General features: G+C 33.1%; 4 protein-coding genes across 4 annotated transcripts; 3 read left to right on the top strand and 1 right to left on the bottom strand.

Annotated features, from left to right (window-relative positions):
- The first annotated feature begins 570 nt into the window (after window positions 1-570).
- LOC124534052 (alpha-crystallin A chain-like) lies at window positions 571-1,370 on the top strand. The gene has a single exon (XM_047109707.1). The coding sequence runs from the start codon at window positions 640-642 to the stop codon at window positions 1,195-1,197; it is 558 nt and encodes a 185-aa protein (XP_046965663.1). The 5' UTR covers window positions 571-639; the 3' UTR covers window positions 1,198-1,370.
- A 1,551-nt stretch (window positions 1,371-2,921) lies between these two features.
- On the bottom strand, window positions 2,922-3,716 carry LOC124532813 (heat shock protein 23-like). The gene has a single exon (XM_047107896.1). The coding sequence runs from the start codon at window positions 3,635-3,637 to the stop codon at window positions 2,996-2,998; it is 642 nt and encodes a 213-aa protein (XP_046963852.1). The 5' UTR covers window positions 3,638-3,716; the 3' UTR covers window positions 2,922-2,995.
- Window positions 3,717-4,989: 1,273 nt separating this feature from the next.
- On the top strand, window positions 4,990-5,749 carry LOC124531417 (protein lethal(2)essential for life-like). The gene has a single exon (XM_047106006.1). The coding sequence runs from the start codon at window positions 5,112-5,114 to the stop codon at window positions 5,625-5,627; it is 516 nt and encodes a 171-aa protein (XP_046961962.1). The 5' UTR covers window positions 4,990-5,111; the 3' UTR covers window positions 5,628-5,749.
- Window positions 5,750-10,199: 4,450 nt separating this feature from the next.
- On the top strand, window positions 10,200-11,036 carry LOC124531407. Its single transcript, XM_047105994.1, has one exon. The coding sequence runs from the start codon at window positions 10,226-10,228 to the stop codon at window positions 10,967-10,969; it is 744 nt and encodes a 247-aa protein (XP_046961950.1). The 5' UTR covers window positions 10,200-10,225; the 3' UTR covers window positions 10,970-11,036.
- Window positions 11,037-19,292: the final 8,256 nt, after the last annotated feature.

Here is a 19,292-nt window from a genome sequence, read left to right as displayed (position 1 = left end):
GTAGACGAAGGTATCTGTTTAAAAATTTAAAATAATTACTGTCTCAGTATCCGAAGTAACGCCTACATATTTATCCGTCTAGCGTATTTCCATAGACAATTACTACTTTTTAACTAGTCAGAAATATTTTAATAAGTAGGCAGAATACTTAAATACAATACTATTATGATAATTGATTTTATTTAATGCAAAATCTAAAACATTAATTATATTATATAATAAAGTGACTTGGCATTGACCTGAACTTTATAGATTGATAACATTTAAAAAAAATTGCTTTGTCGATAGCGCAATTTTGTTTTTATTTTTAAATATTTGTTTTGATAATATTCCATAACAGTGCCATCTAGTTAGATTAATAGTTAACTTCATGTCTATTTAGTACAACTACTCATTGATAGAGGGCGCTGACACAAAGTATTATATCGGCTGTTTCTAGAATATATTGATATACACCGATTGTTCTCGAAATAGCGCGATGTAGTAGCGAGCACTTTCTTGAAAATTCTGCTTCATAACGTCAGCACGAGGTGGCGCTGGAGTTGGTATATAAATGCGACTCGAACGCCAGACCGGCAGTTTATTGAATCAAACAAGAAAAGTTCACATCGCAATAAGTGCTAAGACGCATAAACAGAAATGTCTCTAATTCCATTTTTGTACGACAACAGACCATTCGGGATGGTGGACCGAGATTTCTTCAGACCAGATTTCTATCCACCCGTCGATTTTGTACCGCAAGAGCTAATGAGGCCTTGGGAAAACATTTACCGGCCATGGGGAAACATGATCAGGCAAATGGAACAGCTTAGCTCTGGTATCAACCAGTTAGCCCTGAAGGAGGCGTCGCAGCTATCATCCGATGCGGAGAAGTTTCAAGTCAACGTGGATGTCCAGCATTTCGCTCCTAACGAAATTAGCGTGAAAATTGTTGATGGTTTCGTGACTGTCGAAGGAAAACACGAAGAGAAGAGAGACGAGCATGGATATATATCGAGGCAGTTTGTGAGGCGCTACGCCTTACCCCAAGGATGCCTCCCCGACGTAGTAGAGTCCAAATTGTCATCTGATGGTGTTCTGACCATCACTGCGCCGAAAGTACTAGCAATGCCATCTTCTGGGGAAAAGATAGTTCCAATTATTAAAACTGGACCCATTAAAAAGCAAATATCAAATTCGGAATCAGTGAAAGAGTGAATATCTGTATTTCGGTTATTTTCGCCGGTGTTTTTATTGTGATAATTATGTAAGACTGCATATGCCCATCGTACCTATTATTGTTTGTAAATATTTATTTTATTGTTTACTTAAGACTTACTGACACTAAATACTGATTTAATATTTATAATAAATGTAAATTGTATTGTTAATGTAAACATCTTGTTATTTATTTCTAAATCCCATGCCTTTCAGATTGTTCCAGACATTCTATTTGTATCCTGAGTTCATCTTAGCGTGACCTGATATAGTACGTTTGAAATTGTACACTGTATTCTGAGACGAGTTTGAATTCACTTAATTTTCTCATTCAACTGACTTCAGAGAAAAAAAGTAATATTATACAAATATTATTTATTTAATATTAATAAATATTAAAAGATTATTCAAATTGGCTCTAATATATATTTTTTTAATAACGAAGGGTAATAAAATATCAAGCTACCATTGGTTCGTATTGCAGATTGTTTTATTCATATGATATATCCTGGATGTATGTATGTTTGTTACTCTTTCACGAAAAAACTAACGGACGTATTTGGATGAAATTTAACAATAATATAGGTTATACATCAAAATAGGCTACAATTTAAAATTATTTTATGTAATTAGGTCACATAGGGATATACATAAAGAACCCGTGCGAAGTCGGAGCGAGTCGCTACTCAAATATATTCATTCAATCCAATTACCTAAAGCAACGAAAACAAACTCCAATTTCTTTAGTACTATTTATAGAATCCTGTACAGAATAACGTCTTATTTGCAACATAATGTAGTTTAACAAAACTATAAATAGACTTGATATCTTTCGTTGTATGTAAACTTAGTAAACAAAATTTATCTTCACATAATTACATTTATTGAAACTTTCAATATGAATTTTATTTGGAATAAATTGACGCAGCATCACAATAGACCGATTTGTTTGTACGTGTTCATTTATTAAGTGGTTAGGGCCAATGTCCACAACAATTATTACTGTAATTAGTAGGTATAAGTTCTGAAATATACGTATATATATAGAAATATATAAAACATATATTAACGTGATGTAAACATACATAAGATCAATACTGCATCGTTGCCTAGCACCCAACGTGACGATGTCAATTTATATGGACTAGATATATTTGTGGAGCCTAATAAACTGGTTCTTTATACTTCAGTACACAGTACCAATTTATCTAGAAACCGCTCGGATGCACATCTCAGCTGAAGTGCCATTTTATAATGGTTTACTGCAAATAAGAGTGTATTTCCAACATAAGTAAAACCCTTGCCCGGCCAAATTGCATTTGAGACCATATTCAATAAAATGTGTTATTGATGTTTGAGAATCGTTTTGTTTTATTTATTTAAATTAAGTGTAATGATTAACATAAGAATTAACAACATTAAATGCTTAAATATATATATACAAATATGAACTAAAACTAGTTACTGTATAAATCTTGACCGCGTGGAATGGTGGCAAGAATCTTTTTGTTGGTAAAATAATGAAAATGTAAAGCTACGTATAAGAAAATAAGAGCAGTTGAAATAAATTTTATAAATGTTAAAAACCTTAATCGATAAATAGTCAATTTGTTAAGTACTCAAATACAAAAATTAATAGTTATTGGGAATGTATTGTTGTTTCTCTTTGAAATTTTGTGTATGAAATATGTTTTCTTAAAATTTATTTAAATAAAACGCAGTAATTCCACTACATATTTTATTCCATCTATTCTACTTTGAAACGATAAGCCATATTGAGCTTAGGAGACTTCAGCGTTTACTCGTTGTTGTTCTCCGGACCTGCTTCAGCCTGTTCCTTCTCTGCGTCAGGTGACTTCTCAGCGGGGATTTTCTCTTCCACTTCTATTTTAACGATTATTTCCTTAGCCGGCTTAGATTTAATCGGCTTTTTCTCAGACTCGTTTTCATCCTCCCCGGACTCCGAGTCATCCTTGGCATGTATCTTTGCAATTCCCTGTCTCTTCTTGAACAGCGCCTCACGATTTCCCTTATTACATTTGACCAAAGCCGCTGTAATGGTAAGGGTACCATCCGAAGAAAACTGGGACAGGAGAGCCTTAGTCTTATAGCCCTCAGGTAAAGGGCACCGGCGATGGAACTGACGCTTTACCCAACCATACTCGTCTCGTTTCTCCTTGTGCTCGCCTTCCACTACCACGAACCCTTCAATCGTCGTCACCTTTATATCATCAGGGCCGTAGTCCTCCACGTCGAGATACATTTCGAAGCGATTCTTGATAGGTTTCCGGAAGCGGTGGAGCTTAGCCAGGCTTGGGAAGTACTCCAAGTGCGTTGGGTCAATCGCGTCGAGGAACGATTCCGGTATGTAGGACATGGCATACCGGAACGGCAGGCGATGGTGCCGGTCGAAGTCGGACATGAACGGCATGTACGACATCTTCGATGGACTTTCCAGGCGAGATAATGCGTGGTGCGTTGCAACCGACGATTTGAGTCTGATAAAGGGATGCAAGGGCGCATGACATTTCGCGCAGCAAAAAATATGTCTCCCTTTTGATTTTAGTATTCCTGTTATTGATAAGCGATGGTTTATTAGTTGCCTTTATGAAATATACAATATTTTTAAATATATAAAATAAAATTGTCTTAAAACCTAACTTCATGTGAATGATTTAAAGTTTTCAGTCTTATTAAAAGTTTTATTTTTGTAAGTTAGATTATATTAAGTTTTGTTTTGTAAGCAAGGAAATTTCTTAATACTTTTTTTAGGGTTAGTTTTAAATTAATTTTATTTTTACATTACTTTTTACAGTTCTATAGAAAATAAGAAATATTTTCTAAGAGTAAAAAAGATATTAAGCTCGAATAAAGTTAAAATATAGTTATGTAAAAGTTAGAGTGCAAGGCTATTATAAATTTAAAAATACTTTAAAATAATAGAAATAATATACTAGAAATTAAATATGGGAATAATATAATTAATGTATTTTTATGTATTTTAAAATAAATCGTACTAGTGTATATATATCTATTTATTTAAATAGCATATAATATCAATGTATTTATTTACAGTATCGCCATCTGTTAAATGTATTATGAATGACTATGTAGAATCATTTTTTTGTTTTGAAAGAAAATATTACTATTGAGATATAAAATAAATTAACGATTCATTTTTACTATAAAGTACTCAGTTTTAAATATTATACCGTGCGTATACTGATTTTTCTAGAAGAAAAGGATTATGTGCGCCATCTGTTGTCAAGTAGCTATAAGTACAATAGCAGAATTTGTAAACAGTTTTGTATTTCATTTTTAAGTCAATATTTTTTAGTTCCTAAAATAAGATATTTAAATGATTGATAAGTGTTAAAAAATTGCTCTTAAGATTCTAAAACTATTCTTATTAATAATTGTAAGTGTTGTTAAATATATAAAACTTACAACTAATATCTAATAAAAAAGGAAATCAAAATGACTATAAATACAAATACGAATTAGAATTAACAAGGAGTGTGAGGATATAAATTTATATATTTACTAAATATTTGTTACTAACGAAAAGTTAAATATTTTATTGTTATCATTAATTTAAATTAACTCATATAATTTACATTTGAAAATTTACGAAGATTTATTTCACTTTTAAAACAAGAGCCAAAGGTTTGCAGCCCCGTTAAGATTCAACGTCTGCGTTCGCCAGCGTTCTAGATTATCTAGATGTTTCTATACTTTTCTCCTCGTAACCAGAGGGCGCTAACGGGTATATAAACATTACCGGCGTTTCGGAGCGTCATTCATAACACATTGAAACGAAGCGAGAGCACTGTGACCGAATTGTGTGCGAAAAGAAGTGATATTCAATTATCAAGTTTATAATACAAACGAAGTGAATTAATAGAGTATTAAAAATGGCATTTCATCCATTTTTCGTCGACCCACGCCCAAGGCGCCTGATGGAACAGAACTTCGGCTTAGGATTGACGCCCAACGACATTTTGACGATCGTCGCCGTCCCTCAAATGAACAGGAATTACTACAGACCGTGGAGAAACCTTCAGGCTACCGAACAAGACTCAGGATCCACTATCAAAGAGGAAAAGGATAAGTTCCAAGTTAATTTGGACGTCCAGCATTTCGCTCCTGAAGAGATATCTGTGAAGACAGCAGATGGGTTTTTAATAATTGAAGCCAAACACGATGAAAGGAAAGACGAGCATGGATATATTTCTAGAAGTTTCACAAGGCGGTATCGTCTCCCAGACGGCATACAGGAGGATTGTGTTACATCTAAGTTGTCTTCAGACGGCGTGCTCAGTATAACCGCACCCTTGAAGGCTCCTCCGAAGGTTGAGGGTGAACGAGTGGTTCCTATTATTCAAACTGGACCAGTGAAGAAGATTGAAGAAGGACAAAATGGAAATTAAACTTGTATTATTGTTTATTTAATACCTATTAATTCAGTGTAAGCATTCCTAACGTTACGATATTCTGATCTCGCGAGTGTATGTTTTCTATTTGTTTGTAAAATACAATGCATTCTAGTCAATGAAGTTTTTTATTTTAATCCATTTGAGTTTTTATGTCTTATATTGGCCAAAAGAAAAGTATAGTAATAAAAAGGAATAAACATTCATTACGAAAATAGTCAGGTAACAAACTTCTTCTTTGATCTTTGTTTTGCAAAAGCTCATTTTATTTTGTAAACTGTCTAAATTTTAATTTTTTTTCGGTAACAACCTAGCTCATATTTTATTAAATTGAAAATTTAAGCGTTAGCGCCATCTAGTTCTAAGGTTTGGGTTTATTTGCTTTAAGTATCTGGGACGATATGATCTATTTGTTTCTCATGGTGCGTAGAGATGGCGCTGTCATGTAATATATTATTTTCTTAAAACTAAACTAATTGAGCTGTCAATTTTGAAATTAAAAAGAAATACAGCAGTTCTTTTAGATTTTTTAAATTACACTTTAATTTAATATTAATTATAATTTAATATAGCAAGAAAATTCAGTTCATAACTTAAACAGTTGTTTTTAAGTTGTTGCATTTAGGGGCGGGTAAGCAGGGCAAATGCCATGAGGCCCCTCTCATGTGGAGACATAAGAGGGGCCTACAACAGAGATTCCGAAGAGTTAACCATACCTAGATAGGTATTTACCTAGATATAGTCAAATTATAATTATGGGTATTACTTACTGTTTTAAAAGTTACGGATACGAGTAAATAAACTGCTTCTGTTGGTCTATGGCCTCCACTGCTTTGTAGCCCGAGGGCCTCCAGACCCTTAAATCCGACTCTGGACGACGATCGTGCTTTTGTCTTTTATGGGTAGATTTTATTCACCTTTATAATGTATGTTTGTAAAATAGTAAGTCCTAAAACGTAGGTAGAATTTAGGTCAAATTCGGTTGGTAAAAATTGAATTTATTCGTCATAGCCATTTTTATTGTTTGTTTTTTTTTTTTTACATTACGAAGATATGCATCACCATATTTAATAACAGTTTACTATAGTTATCTCCAACAATTTCATTAACAAATAATTTTAATTTTATGGTTCAGCTTGTTTTATCAATTCAGCTTAATTGGTGGTAGGGCTTTGTGTGAGCTCGTTTGGATATAGGGCCACCACACCACCTATCACATATTCTATTGCCAATCAGCAGTAGGTCGTATTCCAGAGTGAAGCGTGAGTGAGCCAGAATTACTTCAGGCACAAGAGACGTAACATCTTAGCTCCCGAGGTTGACGAAGCGTTGGTAACTCTGTCGTTCTGTCCGTCGCTTTTCGCAGCCAAACCGCTGAACCGAATTTGATGAAGTCTGGTATGAAGCAAACTTGAAGTAAAAGAAAGGACATAGCGAGCGAAGCCGCGGTCAACTAGTACTACTAACTAGTCTTTAGTATATTTCTTATAACGCTATTGTGTATGAGCGGTGGTGACCACTAACCTTTAAGTGGCCCATTTGCCTGGCCGACTACATATGACATAAAAAAGTTACACATATTTTTTATACTTTTAATGGATAAACCGGCTCAGGGTATTCCCTATAACAATATCAATATAGTTAATTGATTACTTTGTTTGTTTATATTGTATGCACGTTATAGTTGGGAGCTGGCAGTTTGGTTTATGATTGGCTCATAATTCATTTTTATAATTATTAAAAAAGTGTTTTTTTAAATCACCCTACATCCGCGAGCTCACAGTTGTCTGTGCCTTTTAATTAGTTGTGGTGGTTTGCAATTCTTTCTTTTTTAAATAAATTAATATCATCTTCTATGGAGATGGAGCTCGTCGTTCTTCTACCATAATGTTTTAAGCAAATGGACAATGTAGTCTGCTAACAGTTCTCTTCTCCTTTATGAAGAGAAGGATTGTTTAGTCCGCCATGTTGCTCGAATGCCGGTTAGTCATAAATGACAGATTCTCATTCCCCACTGAACATGGAATAAGCACGTCACTTGTGTTTAAACTCGGTTCATCAATCATCAGTTATTCACGTCTTGTAACATTGGCAATCACTGTTCATTTGTGTCGAGTCGAGATGGCCCAGTGGTTAGAACGCGTGCATCTTAACCGATGATTGCGGGTTCAAACCCAGGCAAGCACCGCTGATTCATGTGCTTAATTTGTCTTTATAATTCATCTCGTGCTCAGCGGTAAAGGAAAACATCGTGAGGAAACCTGCATGTGACAAATTTCATAGAAATTCTGCCACATGTGTATTCCACCAACCCGCATTGGAACAGCGTGGTGGAATATGTTCTAAACCTTCTCCTCAAAGGGAGAGAAGGCCTTTAGCCTAGCAGTGGGAATTTACAGGCTGTTGTTGTTGTTGTTGTTATTCATATTTGTATGGGTGTTCGTATTTTACATAAGTGCAAACTTTTTACTAGGAAAAAGTTACACATTACAAATCGGTAAAACCACTCTAAGTACCATACCATACAAAGCACATGTGTTTTACATATTTGGAAATGAAAATAAAAGCCTTAAATCGGATCTTTACATGAGACAACAAACAGTTACATTTGCTTTTATAATATTAATATAGATTTGTTTTGACTTATTGCAGACGATTATATGTTAGGGTTAGACAGATAGTGCTATGACTCAGGTATAATGAGATAATGAAGATGCAAGTTACTTAAAGACTCTATAATATAATATTTACGGTTAAATCGGTAGGCTTTTATATGTATCACATGGCTGGTATTAAATAAAAATATTGTCATACAAAAAATACGAAAACTTCCTTATTAATAATTCATGGATGTAAACATCAGTTCTCGAATTATTAAAATATAGTAATTAATATAAAAAAAAAACGAGTACTTAAACTTTGTTTTTGTTTCGCTACTATTGAGTGTTTTTGATACGACCTAGTAATAATATGACGGGAATATTTTTCCTTTTTTCCTCAATCACGTTGTCAAGATCTTTGACACAAATTTAAAACTTATTAAAATTTGATATTATGTAGCAACACCAATATCAGAAATTTTGTTTTTTTCTTTTAATGGCTTTTGTTTAGAAATATTTAGCAGGTTGTCAAATCTGACATTCTTATTGTAATCTGTCACATTTAAATAAAAGGAATAAATTTCTGTGCCTAAAATATACAAAAAATGGCTCACGCTCACACAACACTTTTAAAAACTATTAAAAAGGAAAAACTATTTCCTTAGTTATTTCTAATCTCTAAATTCTGACAATAATCTTTTTATATTTAACATTAATTAATGCTATAAAAATGAATAGATAAATTGGGCAGTATTTACAGTAATGTTTAATTAACAAATAACTAAGTATTTGTCTGATAAATTAAATATTGACTCACGGTAATTATGAATAAACATAAACAATAAAATACTAAGAACGAATGATAAATACGATGACAATAATATTAATAAAAATGAATGAGTCAAAGGAAGTTGTTATGCCTTTCTTGGTTTCGTCGTGATAAAAAATAATAGAAGTTATGATTAAATTATACCTACGTTTAATATTTAAGTAAACGTCTGTTATATTTATAGATCTACATATATGTAAATAATAAATAATTATTATTACGTACGTATGTACGATATGTATAGGTAAAACATTAATATTACTTTTTATTCGCGAAGGTTTACTTACTTCGTGCACCGTTATTTATTCTTGACAAATTTTCTCGGCGGCTTCCACACACTAATAATCGTATACAAAATAAATAAATAAAGAAGGAGTACAGGGCAGCCCAGGCTTTAGCTTCATATTTTATCGGCAAAAAATGTGATATTGACTAACGAATTATAAAAAGATAGTCAATATCTCTCCGTGTTAAATGAAATATATTTTCATCAACTACAGACAGAATCAAATATCGGGAAATAAAGTGTACTGTTTATTTATTATAAACTCCTGGGAAACCTGTAAATATCGAGAAGGTTTGGATTTTATTAGACCATGCTTCTCGCATGCAAACCACATTGGAGAAGGGTTGGATATACGTCAGGAAGAATTTCATTGAAAATTTGAAACCTCATGTGTGAGTTTTTCTTACGACGTCTTCAACCGCCGATCATATAATGAATTAGAAACACAAATTAAGCACATGAAAATTCAGTAATCACAATAGTCAATTAAGATGCACGCGCTCTAACCACTGGGTCATCTCAACTGTTACATGAAATAAATATACATACAAATTATATATTTTAATTATAAACAAAATTTGTTACAATTTTATTATATGTATTGATGACTATATTATTTATATCCCTATTCAAATTCCTTTCATAAGTAACGACATATAACGGATATGCTTATTGTACCAATATCGACTTATTACCATATACACAAAGACGAAAATGTGTTCTTGTGTCATCCGCGTTCCAAGAATCATTCGACCTCTATCTACGTGTAATTGTTTGCACACTCCAGAATATACCGATAAGACGATAAACTGTGACCCATCGCCGGGCTTATAAATACGAATAATAACTCATAGTGCACCAGTCTACGTTACAATAAACGATGAATACGATCGCGATAGTGTTGTTTGCAGTTGTCGCGTGCGCAAGTGCAGCGCCGCGGTACCATGATCACTTCCACCATCATCCGTACTCTCATGATGGCGACGTCAGCTTGGAAAGGTTCATAGAAAGAGAAATATTCGATACGAGAAGGTTCTGGGAGGAATTGCGGCGTGAGATGATGGGAATTGACAAAATGATCGCGGACTTAAACAAGAATTTCGGAACATTCCTTTCAAATGAGAAAATCGAAGGCAACCAATACAAGATCACGATATCGTTGAACGGATTTGAAGAGAAGGAAATCGCCGTTAAAGCTAAGAAGAGGTTGCTGATTGTGCAAGCTGTTCATAAAGGAGGTGATGATGGGCCAGAGAGAAACTACTTGGATCTGAGAACTTTACCCGACTTCGTAGACATTAACGGCAGCTGGACATTTGAAAATGGCGTACTTACCGTTGTATTCCCAGTGGAACGAAGCGTCGAAGGAACGGAGGCCACAATAACTGAAGTGCCAGTCACTCAGGCCCCCGAACACAGCCGCGAAGAAGTTGAAAGTAACCCAACGGTTGAGGAGAACCAGGATGCTGACATAGGTATTGAGAGAGGCGACTTGGGTAAAGATAAGAATATATTGACCAATGAAATATCTAGTGGGCAACAAAGCGCCGTCGAAGCGACCACTTACGCAGTAGATTTGAAAGACGAAGTAGAACTCGTGCCTATTCATCGTAACATATATTAAATTAAAAAAACAAAACGTCATTAACGATCATGTTGTGTAGTATTTTGTAATTAAATAAAAAAAATTATAACGCTTTTTCATTTACTTAAAAATATTTTGTAGATTTGTGATTTGGAACAACGTATGTTACCTTTGCCTATTGACAATAAAACTGTAATCTTCTTTCTCACTGTTTACACTTTTGGCCCACCTGGATGGACTGCACAAACGCTACCACCAAGTATTAAGTGAGTAGGTGGTACTTATTTAATCTTAAGCTGTCGAAATTTATCATTTAATTATTTATAATGATGTGATATAAAATTTAATAAAATTTAAATAGTTTCTAATTTATTTGTATTTAATTACTTCGGACCATTAGTTACAGATATGTATGTATGAATACTGACATGACTAACGGTTAGTATATTGGCTAAATTAAAAGGCTATTGATCCCGAGGTCTTAGGTTTTTGTTTTTGTTTTTTTTTTCATTTCATGAGCATGTCAGAGTTAATTAATGATACATATTTACGTTATAAAAATAAGTCGCTAACCTCGTCTATGTGCTCAGCTCTTTAATTACAGAACTGTTTGATCAATTAATATAATAAATCATGAGGTATGTTCTTATGTGTAATATGTACATTTTATATTTGAGACTGACAAAAACAAGATTTTTCTTTTTAAACATAAAAATATAATCTTTAACTAGAAGTCGACCGCGGCTTCGTTTCCGTTTTAGGGTTTTGGTTGTCATGTGTCCAGAAAAAATTAGATAATGTTCTTTCTTGGAGTACAAGATTGGTTCACCGGTTTGGTCGAGAAAGAGCGACAGACAAAGTTACTTTCTCATTTATAATATTATAGATCTATATGATCTAAATGATGTAAATATATTATCAAACCCGTTTGAAACGGGGATGGCTAGCTAGAATATCGATTAGTTTATTTAAAAGATCTTTTAAATATAACAATATAGTATTCAAAACGTCTTAACTAATCTCAGATAATCATATAACTTAAAAAAACTAGGTCAGTTATTAAAATATTGAGAAGTATTGGTAATTATTTTGAGATTGCTAATTATGGTTGATTAGGTACAATAAGTTGCTTTCTTCTTTAATATTTATATAAAACAATGGAATGTCGATTAAATAATTTGTAACGCCGGTGATATAATACCCTTATCTCAATATTAATCATAAATATATATTTATAACGTAATCCAATTTTTGTCACAGTTATGTGTCATGACGATGACTGCTTATAAAGAAACCATTATGGTCTAATTTTGAAAAGACCCAGGCGTAGAATGCAGAATTTAAAAAGGATTCTCGATTGCAATTTACTAAATTACTTTTTACCCAAGAATTTATTTTAGAGACCGGAAAAAAGTTACTGGCCAGTTAGTTCTACGACTGTATAATAAAACAAAAATGCATAAACATTCGAAGTAATATAAAATTGTTGCTATTTAAAATTTCTTTTAAAAGAGGTTTAATCATTTTTCTGTCAAATATGGATGACTAATTTACAGTTTATATGTACTATGAAATGAAATCTAAATAAAACCTGCCTTAAATTCCAATTCCAATTCCAAATTCCAATAAAACTTGAATAAACGCAATCTTATATCTAGATAACTTTGGCTGCAAATTCTTTCATAACTTCAGGATTCAAACCTCTGGTCAGGCTGATAAAGTATTTGGGGTTTTCAACGGACTTCAAAAAAGAGGAGGTTATCAATTCGTCTGTATTTTTTTTTTTATGTTTGTTACCTCATAACTTTTTACTGGGTGGACCGATTTTGATAATTTTTTTTTGTTTGAAAGGTTTTGCTTCCCGTGGGGTCCCATTTTATTTTATTTTTTTCCGATACTGGTATCCGTATGAAAACGACATAAGTCTTAAATTTGCATTATGTATATGCGCGACAAATAGGTGAATAACTCAAAATCACGTTAACCAATTTTGATGATTCTTTTTTTTATTATAAAGGATATACTTTAAGGGCAGTTTGGTGAAAGTTTGGTAAGGTTCTGAGCACAGGATCCATGACAAATTAAGGGAACGGGAGGGAACGGAACAATTCTGAGGAGCACGATAGCAATACTCGGTCGAATCTTTTATTTATGGGTTACTTGGATATTTGAATCACCTTCCGAAACGTGGTTATGTTCATGTAATTTTCATAATCGAATATTATAATCAACTAGCGACCCGCCCCGACTTCTCACGGGTGCAATACTGATACTAAATATACTAATGAATTTGTTTATTTACGACATCACATTGCAAACTTCTAAAATTGTCAGTGTTTCTTTACTATATTGTTCATTTATTCCAAACCTTCCCCTTGAATTACACTATCTATTAAAAAAAACCGCATCAAAATCCGTTGCGTAGTTTTAAAGATATAGGGACAGAGAAAGCGACTTTGTTTTATACTATGTATTGACGGAACTCCTAAACGGCTTACAGTTAGGGTGCGATTTGGGGCAGAATTTCTTTCTGTCTTTAATCAAATTTTGTGTATATGATGTGATGTCATATGATGTACGACATAGCATACGAATAGCTCTTTTGCAAAGTTTTATTACTGAGGTAGATTACAGCTCTAAGGTAATTTGTAAGAAACATTTCTTAAAGTATTCTCGTATTGTTTTTTGATAGGTATAGTATAGGGTTGGCTGACACCGGCTCCAAATATAACAATATTATTAAATAGATTTTATTCAATAAATTTTTTCAATAATATCTATTAATTTATTCTAGATTATTATTAGATTATATTAGACTTTTAAGTAGTCTAATATTTTTCATTTCATTTTACCTAGGAGGACTCTCAAAAATATGTTAAATATGCAATTATATTTATTACTTTTTAGTGCATTTTAATTTGTTTTAAAATACTGTTTCGTTTGAAGTCGGTTTTTCTTTTTGTTAAAATTTTATTTATCTATCGCAAAATTCTCAGTAACGCCTTTTAGTAAAGCCTTTAGTTCTGAGTTTGAATTCTTTCCAGTCGTCACGACTACCATTTCATCTGATAATGAGACAAAGGCAATCAGTCTATATGTGTTTGCACACACATACTTGTGTATATGGCCTAAATAGCTGAATCATTTGAGAAAGATCGCCTTCACCCGTAATTATTTTGGAAGACATTATATACTTTGAACAAATTAGGTTTAGTTCTAACAATCTCCACGCAAATTGAATAGAGATACGAATATCTATCCAAAACAACCTATATAAAACTGATTAATCAGTAAGTTTCATATTCTTTGATCATATCGACCATAGACGTTGTGACTGTAAAATATATTAACCATTATTTACACAATATTCAATACACCACCAATCCTGGGAACTGAGATGTTATGTCTCTCGTGCCATAGTGACATTAGATCACCCTTCATACGGGAGCAAATATTAAAATATAGCTGTTTGTTGGTTACTTTGTGAAGAACAAACGTTATTCACTCAATTGGTTTTGCAAAAAAACTATACTTTCAAGTAAAACCATAAGTTAACAATGAAAGTAAGTGAAAGATACCTAACATTTTTGATAGTCATATTCTTATAGCTTTAATTATGGGTAACCTGGCAGGGTTGCATTAATATTCTGAGATCATTCTCCCCGTGGGAAGCCAGTTGTCAAGCTGATCTGATTTGACAAACCACTTAGATGAGACTTTAACGAGTTTGCCGCTAATCCGTGACCTCAGTCTGTCACAGTGCGATAGTGTTCCCATGCTATGCTTGTTTAAACATTCGATCGTTAGATGTCACTACATGTATATTGAATCGCGCTATCATTTGGAGATGGCCCAGTGGTCAGAACGCGTGCATCTTAACCGATGATTGCGGGTTCAAACCCAGGCAAGCACCACTATATATATATATATGTGCTTAATTTGTGTTTATAATTCATCTCGTGCTCGGCGGTGAAGGAAAATATCGAGAGGAAACATGCCAACTGCCGTATTTGCATTCCACCAACCCGCATTGGAACAGCGTGGTAGAATGGAGGCCTTATTGGCTGTTACTTATCATTTGGTAGTTTTTAACCCCCGACGCAAAAACGACGGGGTGTTATAAGTTTGACGTGTCTGTGTGTGTGTGTGTGTGTCTGTCTGTACCACTCTAGCCGCCGAACGGATGGACCGATTTTGATTTAGTTTTTTTTGTTTGACAGTAGAAAATGTCGAGAGTGTTTTTACGTAAGTTTGATGAAAATTGTTCCAAGATGGCCGCCGCCACAAAATGACAGATTAGATATTTTTTTTAAACTCCATCAATATGGGTATCAAATGAAAGGGCTTGACTAGTAGAATACTATTAGATATGACAAATTTAAAATACAAGATGGCTGCTTCTACAAAATGGTGCTTTACATTTTTTTATTACAACTTGATCAATATGGGTATCAAATGAAAGGGCTTGACTAGTGAAATACTATTAGGTATGAAAAATTTAAAATCCAAGATGGCTGCCTCTACAAAATGGCGCTTTATGGATATATTGATATCATTTGATATCCATATCCATATCCATCCATTTAGACTTATAGCGAAACTATAAGCATAAGAGGGGTGTTATAAGTTTGACGTGTCTGTCTGTCTGTCTGTCTGTCTGTCTGTCTGTCTGTCTGTGGCATCATAGCTCCCAAACGAATGAACCGATTTCAATTTAGTTTTTTTGTATTATAGGTGTTTTACGGGCGAGTGTTCTTAGACATGTTTGATGAAAATCGGTTTAGCCGTTTAAAAGTTATGGGGGGTTAAAGTGGGGAAGAAAAACCGAATGTCTGCAAATATGCTCAATTGGGGTATCAAATGAAATGTTATGACTTGTACATCACAAAAAACATTAATTAATAATTAAATAAAATTATTAGATAAAAAAAAAATAATTAAGAAACAAAAAAAATTAATTAGTAACTAAAATAAAAAAGAACAAGATTGACCTTAAAATGTAATCTTAACTTATATGTTTTAAATCAACAAGAACCAACGTATTTACAACTTAACCAGAGATATTATAGGGATGCTTACCTTTAAAAAGTATAAAATAAAAAATTAAATTAAAAATTTCAGAAACCCCCGCCACAAAAAACATAAGCTACCTTTAAAAAGTAAAAAATAATAAAAGAAAATTAATCCTAAAGTACCTATATGCATAAGTATGTATTAATATTAAAAAAAAAAATTCGCGTTGGGGGACCAAGCGCTATTGTACAAAATAATATTAAGTGTTATATAAAATATGAGATAGGTAAGCATGTGACACTAATTAATTAGGTGCGGTCCCCCAACGCGAAGTTTTTTTTTTAATATTAATACATACTTACGCATATAGGTACTTTAGGATTAATTTTCTTTTATTATTTTTTACTTTTTAAAGGTAGCTTATGTTTTTTGTGGCGGGGGTTTCTGAAATTTTTAATTTAATTTTTTTAATTTTATTTTCATAAATCCTATAAATATACAACTTTTGTGTTGTTAATTAAATGAAAAAGTTCCTAATGTTTGTTCAGAAAGAAGTATCAAAATCATTGTTTAAAGACTAACATATAATCTACGTTACGAAGTACGAAATAGTTTTATATTATTTTGTTGATGTGTAACATCTTTCCTCTCTTTCGTGCGATACGTAGAAGTGAAGTCGCGAAAAGCGAGCTAACACTACACTTGCGTTCTACTAATTAGATAGCATTAATTAATTTATCGAGAATTAAATTATTGTTGCTTGTTACCATTAGATGAGGTGTTACTCGTTACTCATCATATGCGACTACTGTATTGGGTCGATGTTTAAAGAGTGCTAAGATCCCAGAGATATTTTAAAAATCACCTTGAACAAAGTATATCTACAGAGGTTTTTACGCTTTGCAAGTAACATAGGGAATATCAATCTGGGTATTTTGTAATTGTAAGTTTATACAATATATCAAACTTATCATGACATTTAAATTATCGCCTGACTCGAATGATAAAAGGTCATTCGCTGGAAATTATGTTTATTTGTCGGTTCATACGCTGTTCCAGAGACTAAACATTATTTTATACATATAACGTAGGTGTTCATATTGCACCACGCCTTAGACTAGACGCCTTGCTCGGCGTGCATGGTTTCTCTGCTAGATCGTTATGTGGCAGGAATAAGCCATGGAACGTGAGAGCGCCTTCAATAACCCGCTCCGTCGAAGAAAACATGACAGAAGCCTTAAGCGCTATGTGCACCTTTCCGGCTGTAAAAGTCACCCAGAGTACGCATGTTGTTTGTAATCTAGCTTGGACACTTTTACTTGGTGGTAGGGCTCTGTGCAAGCCCGCCTGGGTAGGTACCACCCACGCATCAGATATTCTACCACTTAACAAAAATACGCAGTATTGTTGTGTTCCGGTTTGAAGGGTGAGTGAGCCAGTGTAACTACAAGCACAAGGACATAGCGTCTTAGTTCCCAAGATTGGTGGCGCATTGACGATATAAGGAATAGTTAATATTTCTTACAGCGTCATTGTCTGTGGGTGATGGTGACCACTTACCATCAGGTGGCCCATAGTTCGTTCATCGTTCGCCAAGCTATTCCATAAAAATAAAAATTGGACAGTTGGCCAACTGTCGGAAGGTCATGTATGCAAGCGGTCCCGCAATGCCCCTCGTAGAGATGGAGTAGGTACACCTATTTTAAGTGGATATTCCGACATTAGTATCTCTATATCAATCTCACTGTATTTATCGATCGTTTTAAGTGTCATACTATATATATAAAAATATATCAAAAATTTTAAATAAATATATAGGAATTTAAACTTTAGAGAGGGTTATCATACTATTCAGAAAATGTAATTTAAGATTTCAATTTATTTTCAAACGAACTTCCGCCCTCTTCTCTGCTCACGTGTGACGAGGGAAAAGGGGATGAAGTTTCAGGTGGTATTCGTTAGCTGTCAATAAAAACGGTTGGAATTATTCAAAAATTTATCCGTAACCCTTCAGCCGTTTTTGTGTTCTGAGAGGGTAAAAATAAAATTACGTTGAAAAGTATTACAATTTAATAAAGTACACCTTTTGAATATATAAAGTATAGACAAAATAGGTTTTAAAACTTATTGTTTTTCATTAAATTATTAATAACAAACAAGCAAAAAGATCGCGTCAAAAGAAAAAATCATAAAAATATTCATTATAAGAAATAAAAACCATATATACCTATCACACAATGATATACAATTATTGTCTATTAAGTTGTATTTATAATATAAAAATTAAACATACAAGTAAAAACGTTGAAACGAAAAAAAAAAACACTTCGGTTCCAATTTTCATTCACCCATTCTGTATTCAAATTTTGGTTCACTTTTTCTCGGAACAGTTATTATGTCATTATTTACAATATTACACTGAGCAGGAAACTCAGTCATAAGTGGCACTTTGTATGGGATCGTGATTATTACGTCACGTTCCGATAGCGACCATTCAGCTTGATTAAAGTTTAAAATATCTGGCAAAACTCTTATGTCAGTAAATAAGCCAGTCTTCGAATCACCATCTTGCATCATAACTGATATTTCTAGAACTTTCTTCATGATTCTAACTTCAACTTTAAACATTGCATTTCCTGGTATGACGTATTTATAAACACATTCGCTTCTTCCATATGTAATCAAAGGGCTGACTTTTGAATAATTGTTACAGAAGTTCTCAAACTTAGAATCGGCTTCAACGTATCCTTTTAATACTTCCATAATGCCAACAATCTCTTCAATATAACTGGGTTCATTGTAATCATTGCGTTCTTGAATATTGTCATTATAATCATTGTGATTACAATGCTCTTGGTAATCATAATCTTCGTGCTGATGAAAAGTCTGGTAATCATTATGGTATGGATGAAAACCGTTTTCGTAATAGGGATAGAGATTGTAATATCCACTAGCAAGACCCATTATGCTTATGAGAAGAAACAAGAAAAGAACACGGTACATTCTTAGGTGTATTAAAGACAGAACACAAAACAAAACAAAACAAAACACAACGCAAGAATTTACACACAACACAACCAAGACTGAATACAATAATCAAATAATTAAGAAACATTTTATATAGTCCCAAGAAGCATGATAATGCCATCTTTATTTATAAAAAGATCACAGGTTAATTATGATAATAAAGCATAATTTTACACGACTAACTTTTTGTTCATAATGTTAGAATTAGAATTTTTTCTTATTTCAAGTCTAAAAATATTATGTCAAGATTGCAGTGAAATTATTAATAGCGAGCTTTTTTTCATGTCATTGAGAAAAATATTGCTAGTAAATTAGGCCCCGT

The sequence above is a fragment of the Vanessa cardui genome, chromosome 1 (genome assembly GCF_905220365.1).
Source record: "Vanessa cardui chromosome 1, ilVanCard2.1, whole genome shotgun sequence".
Lineage (NCBI taxonomy): Eukaryota > Metazoa > Arthropoda > Insecta > Lepidoptera > Nymphalidae > Vanessa > Vanessa cardui.
Note: the sequence above shows the minus strand (reverse complement) of the source record. Positions and strands in the feature narration are given on the sequence as shown.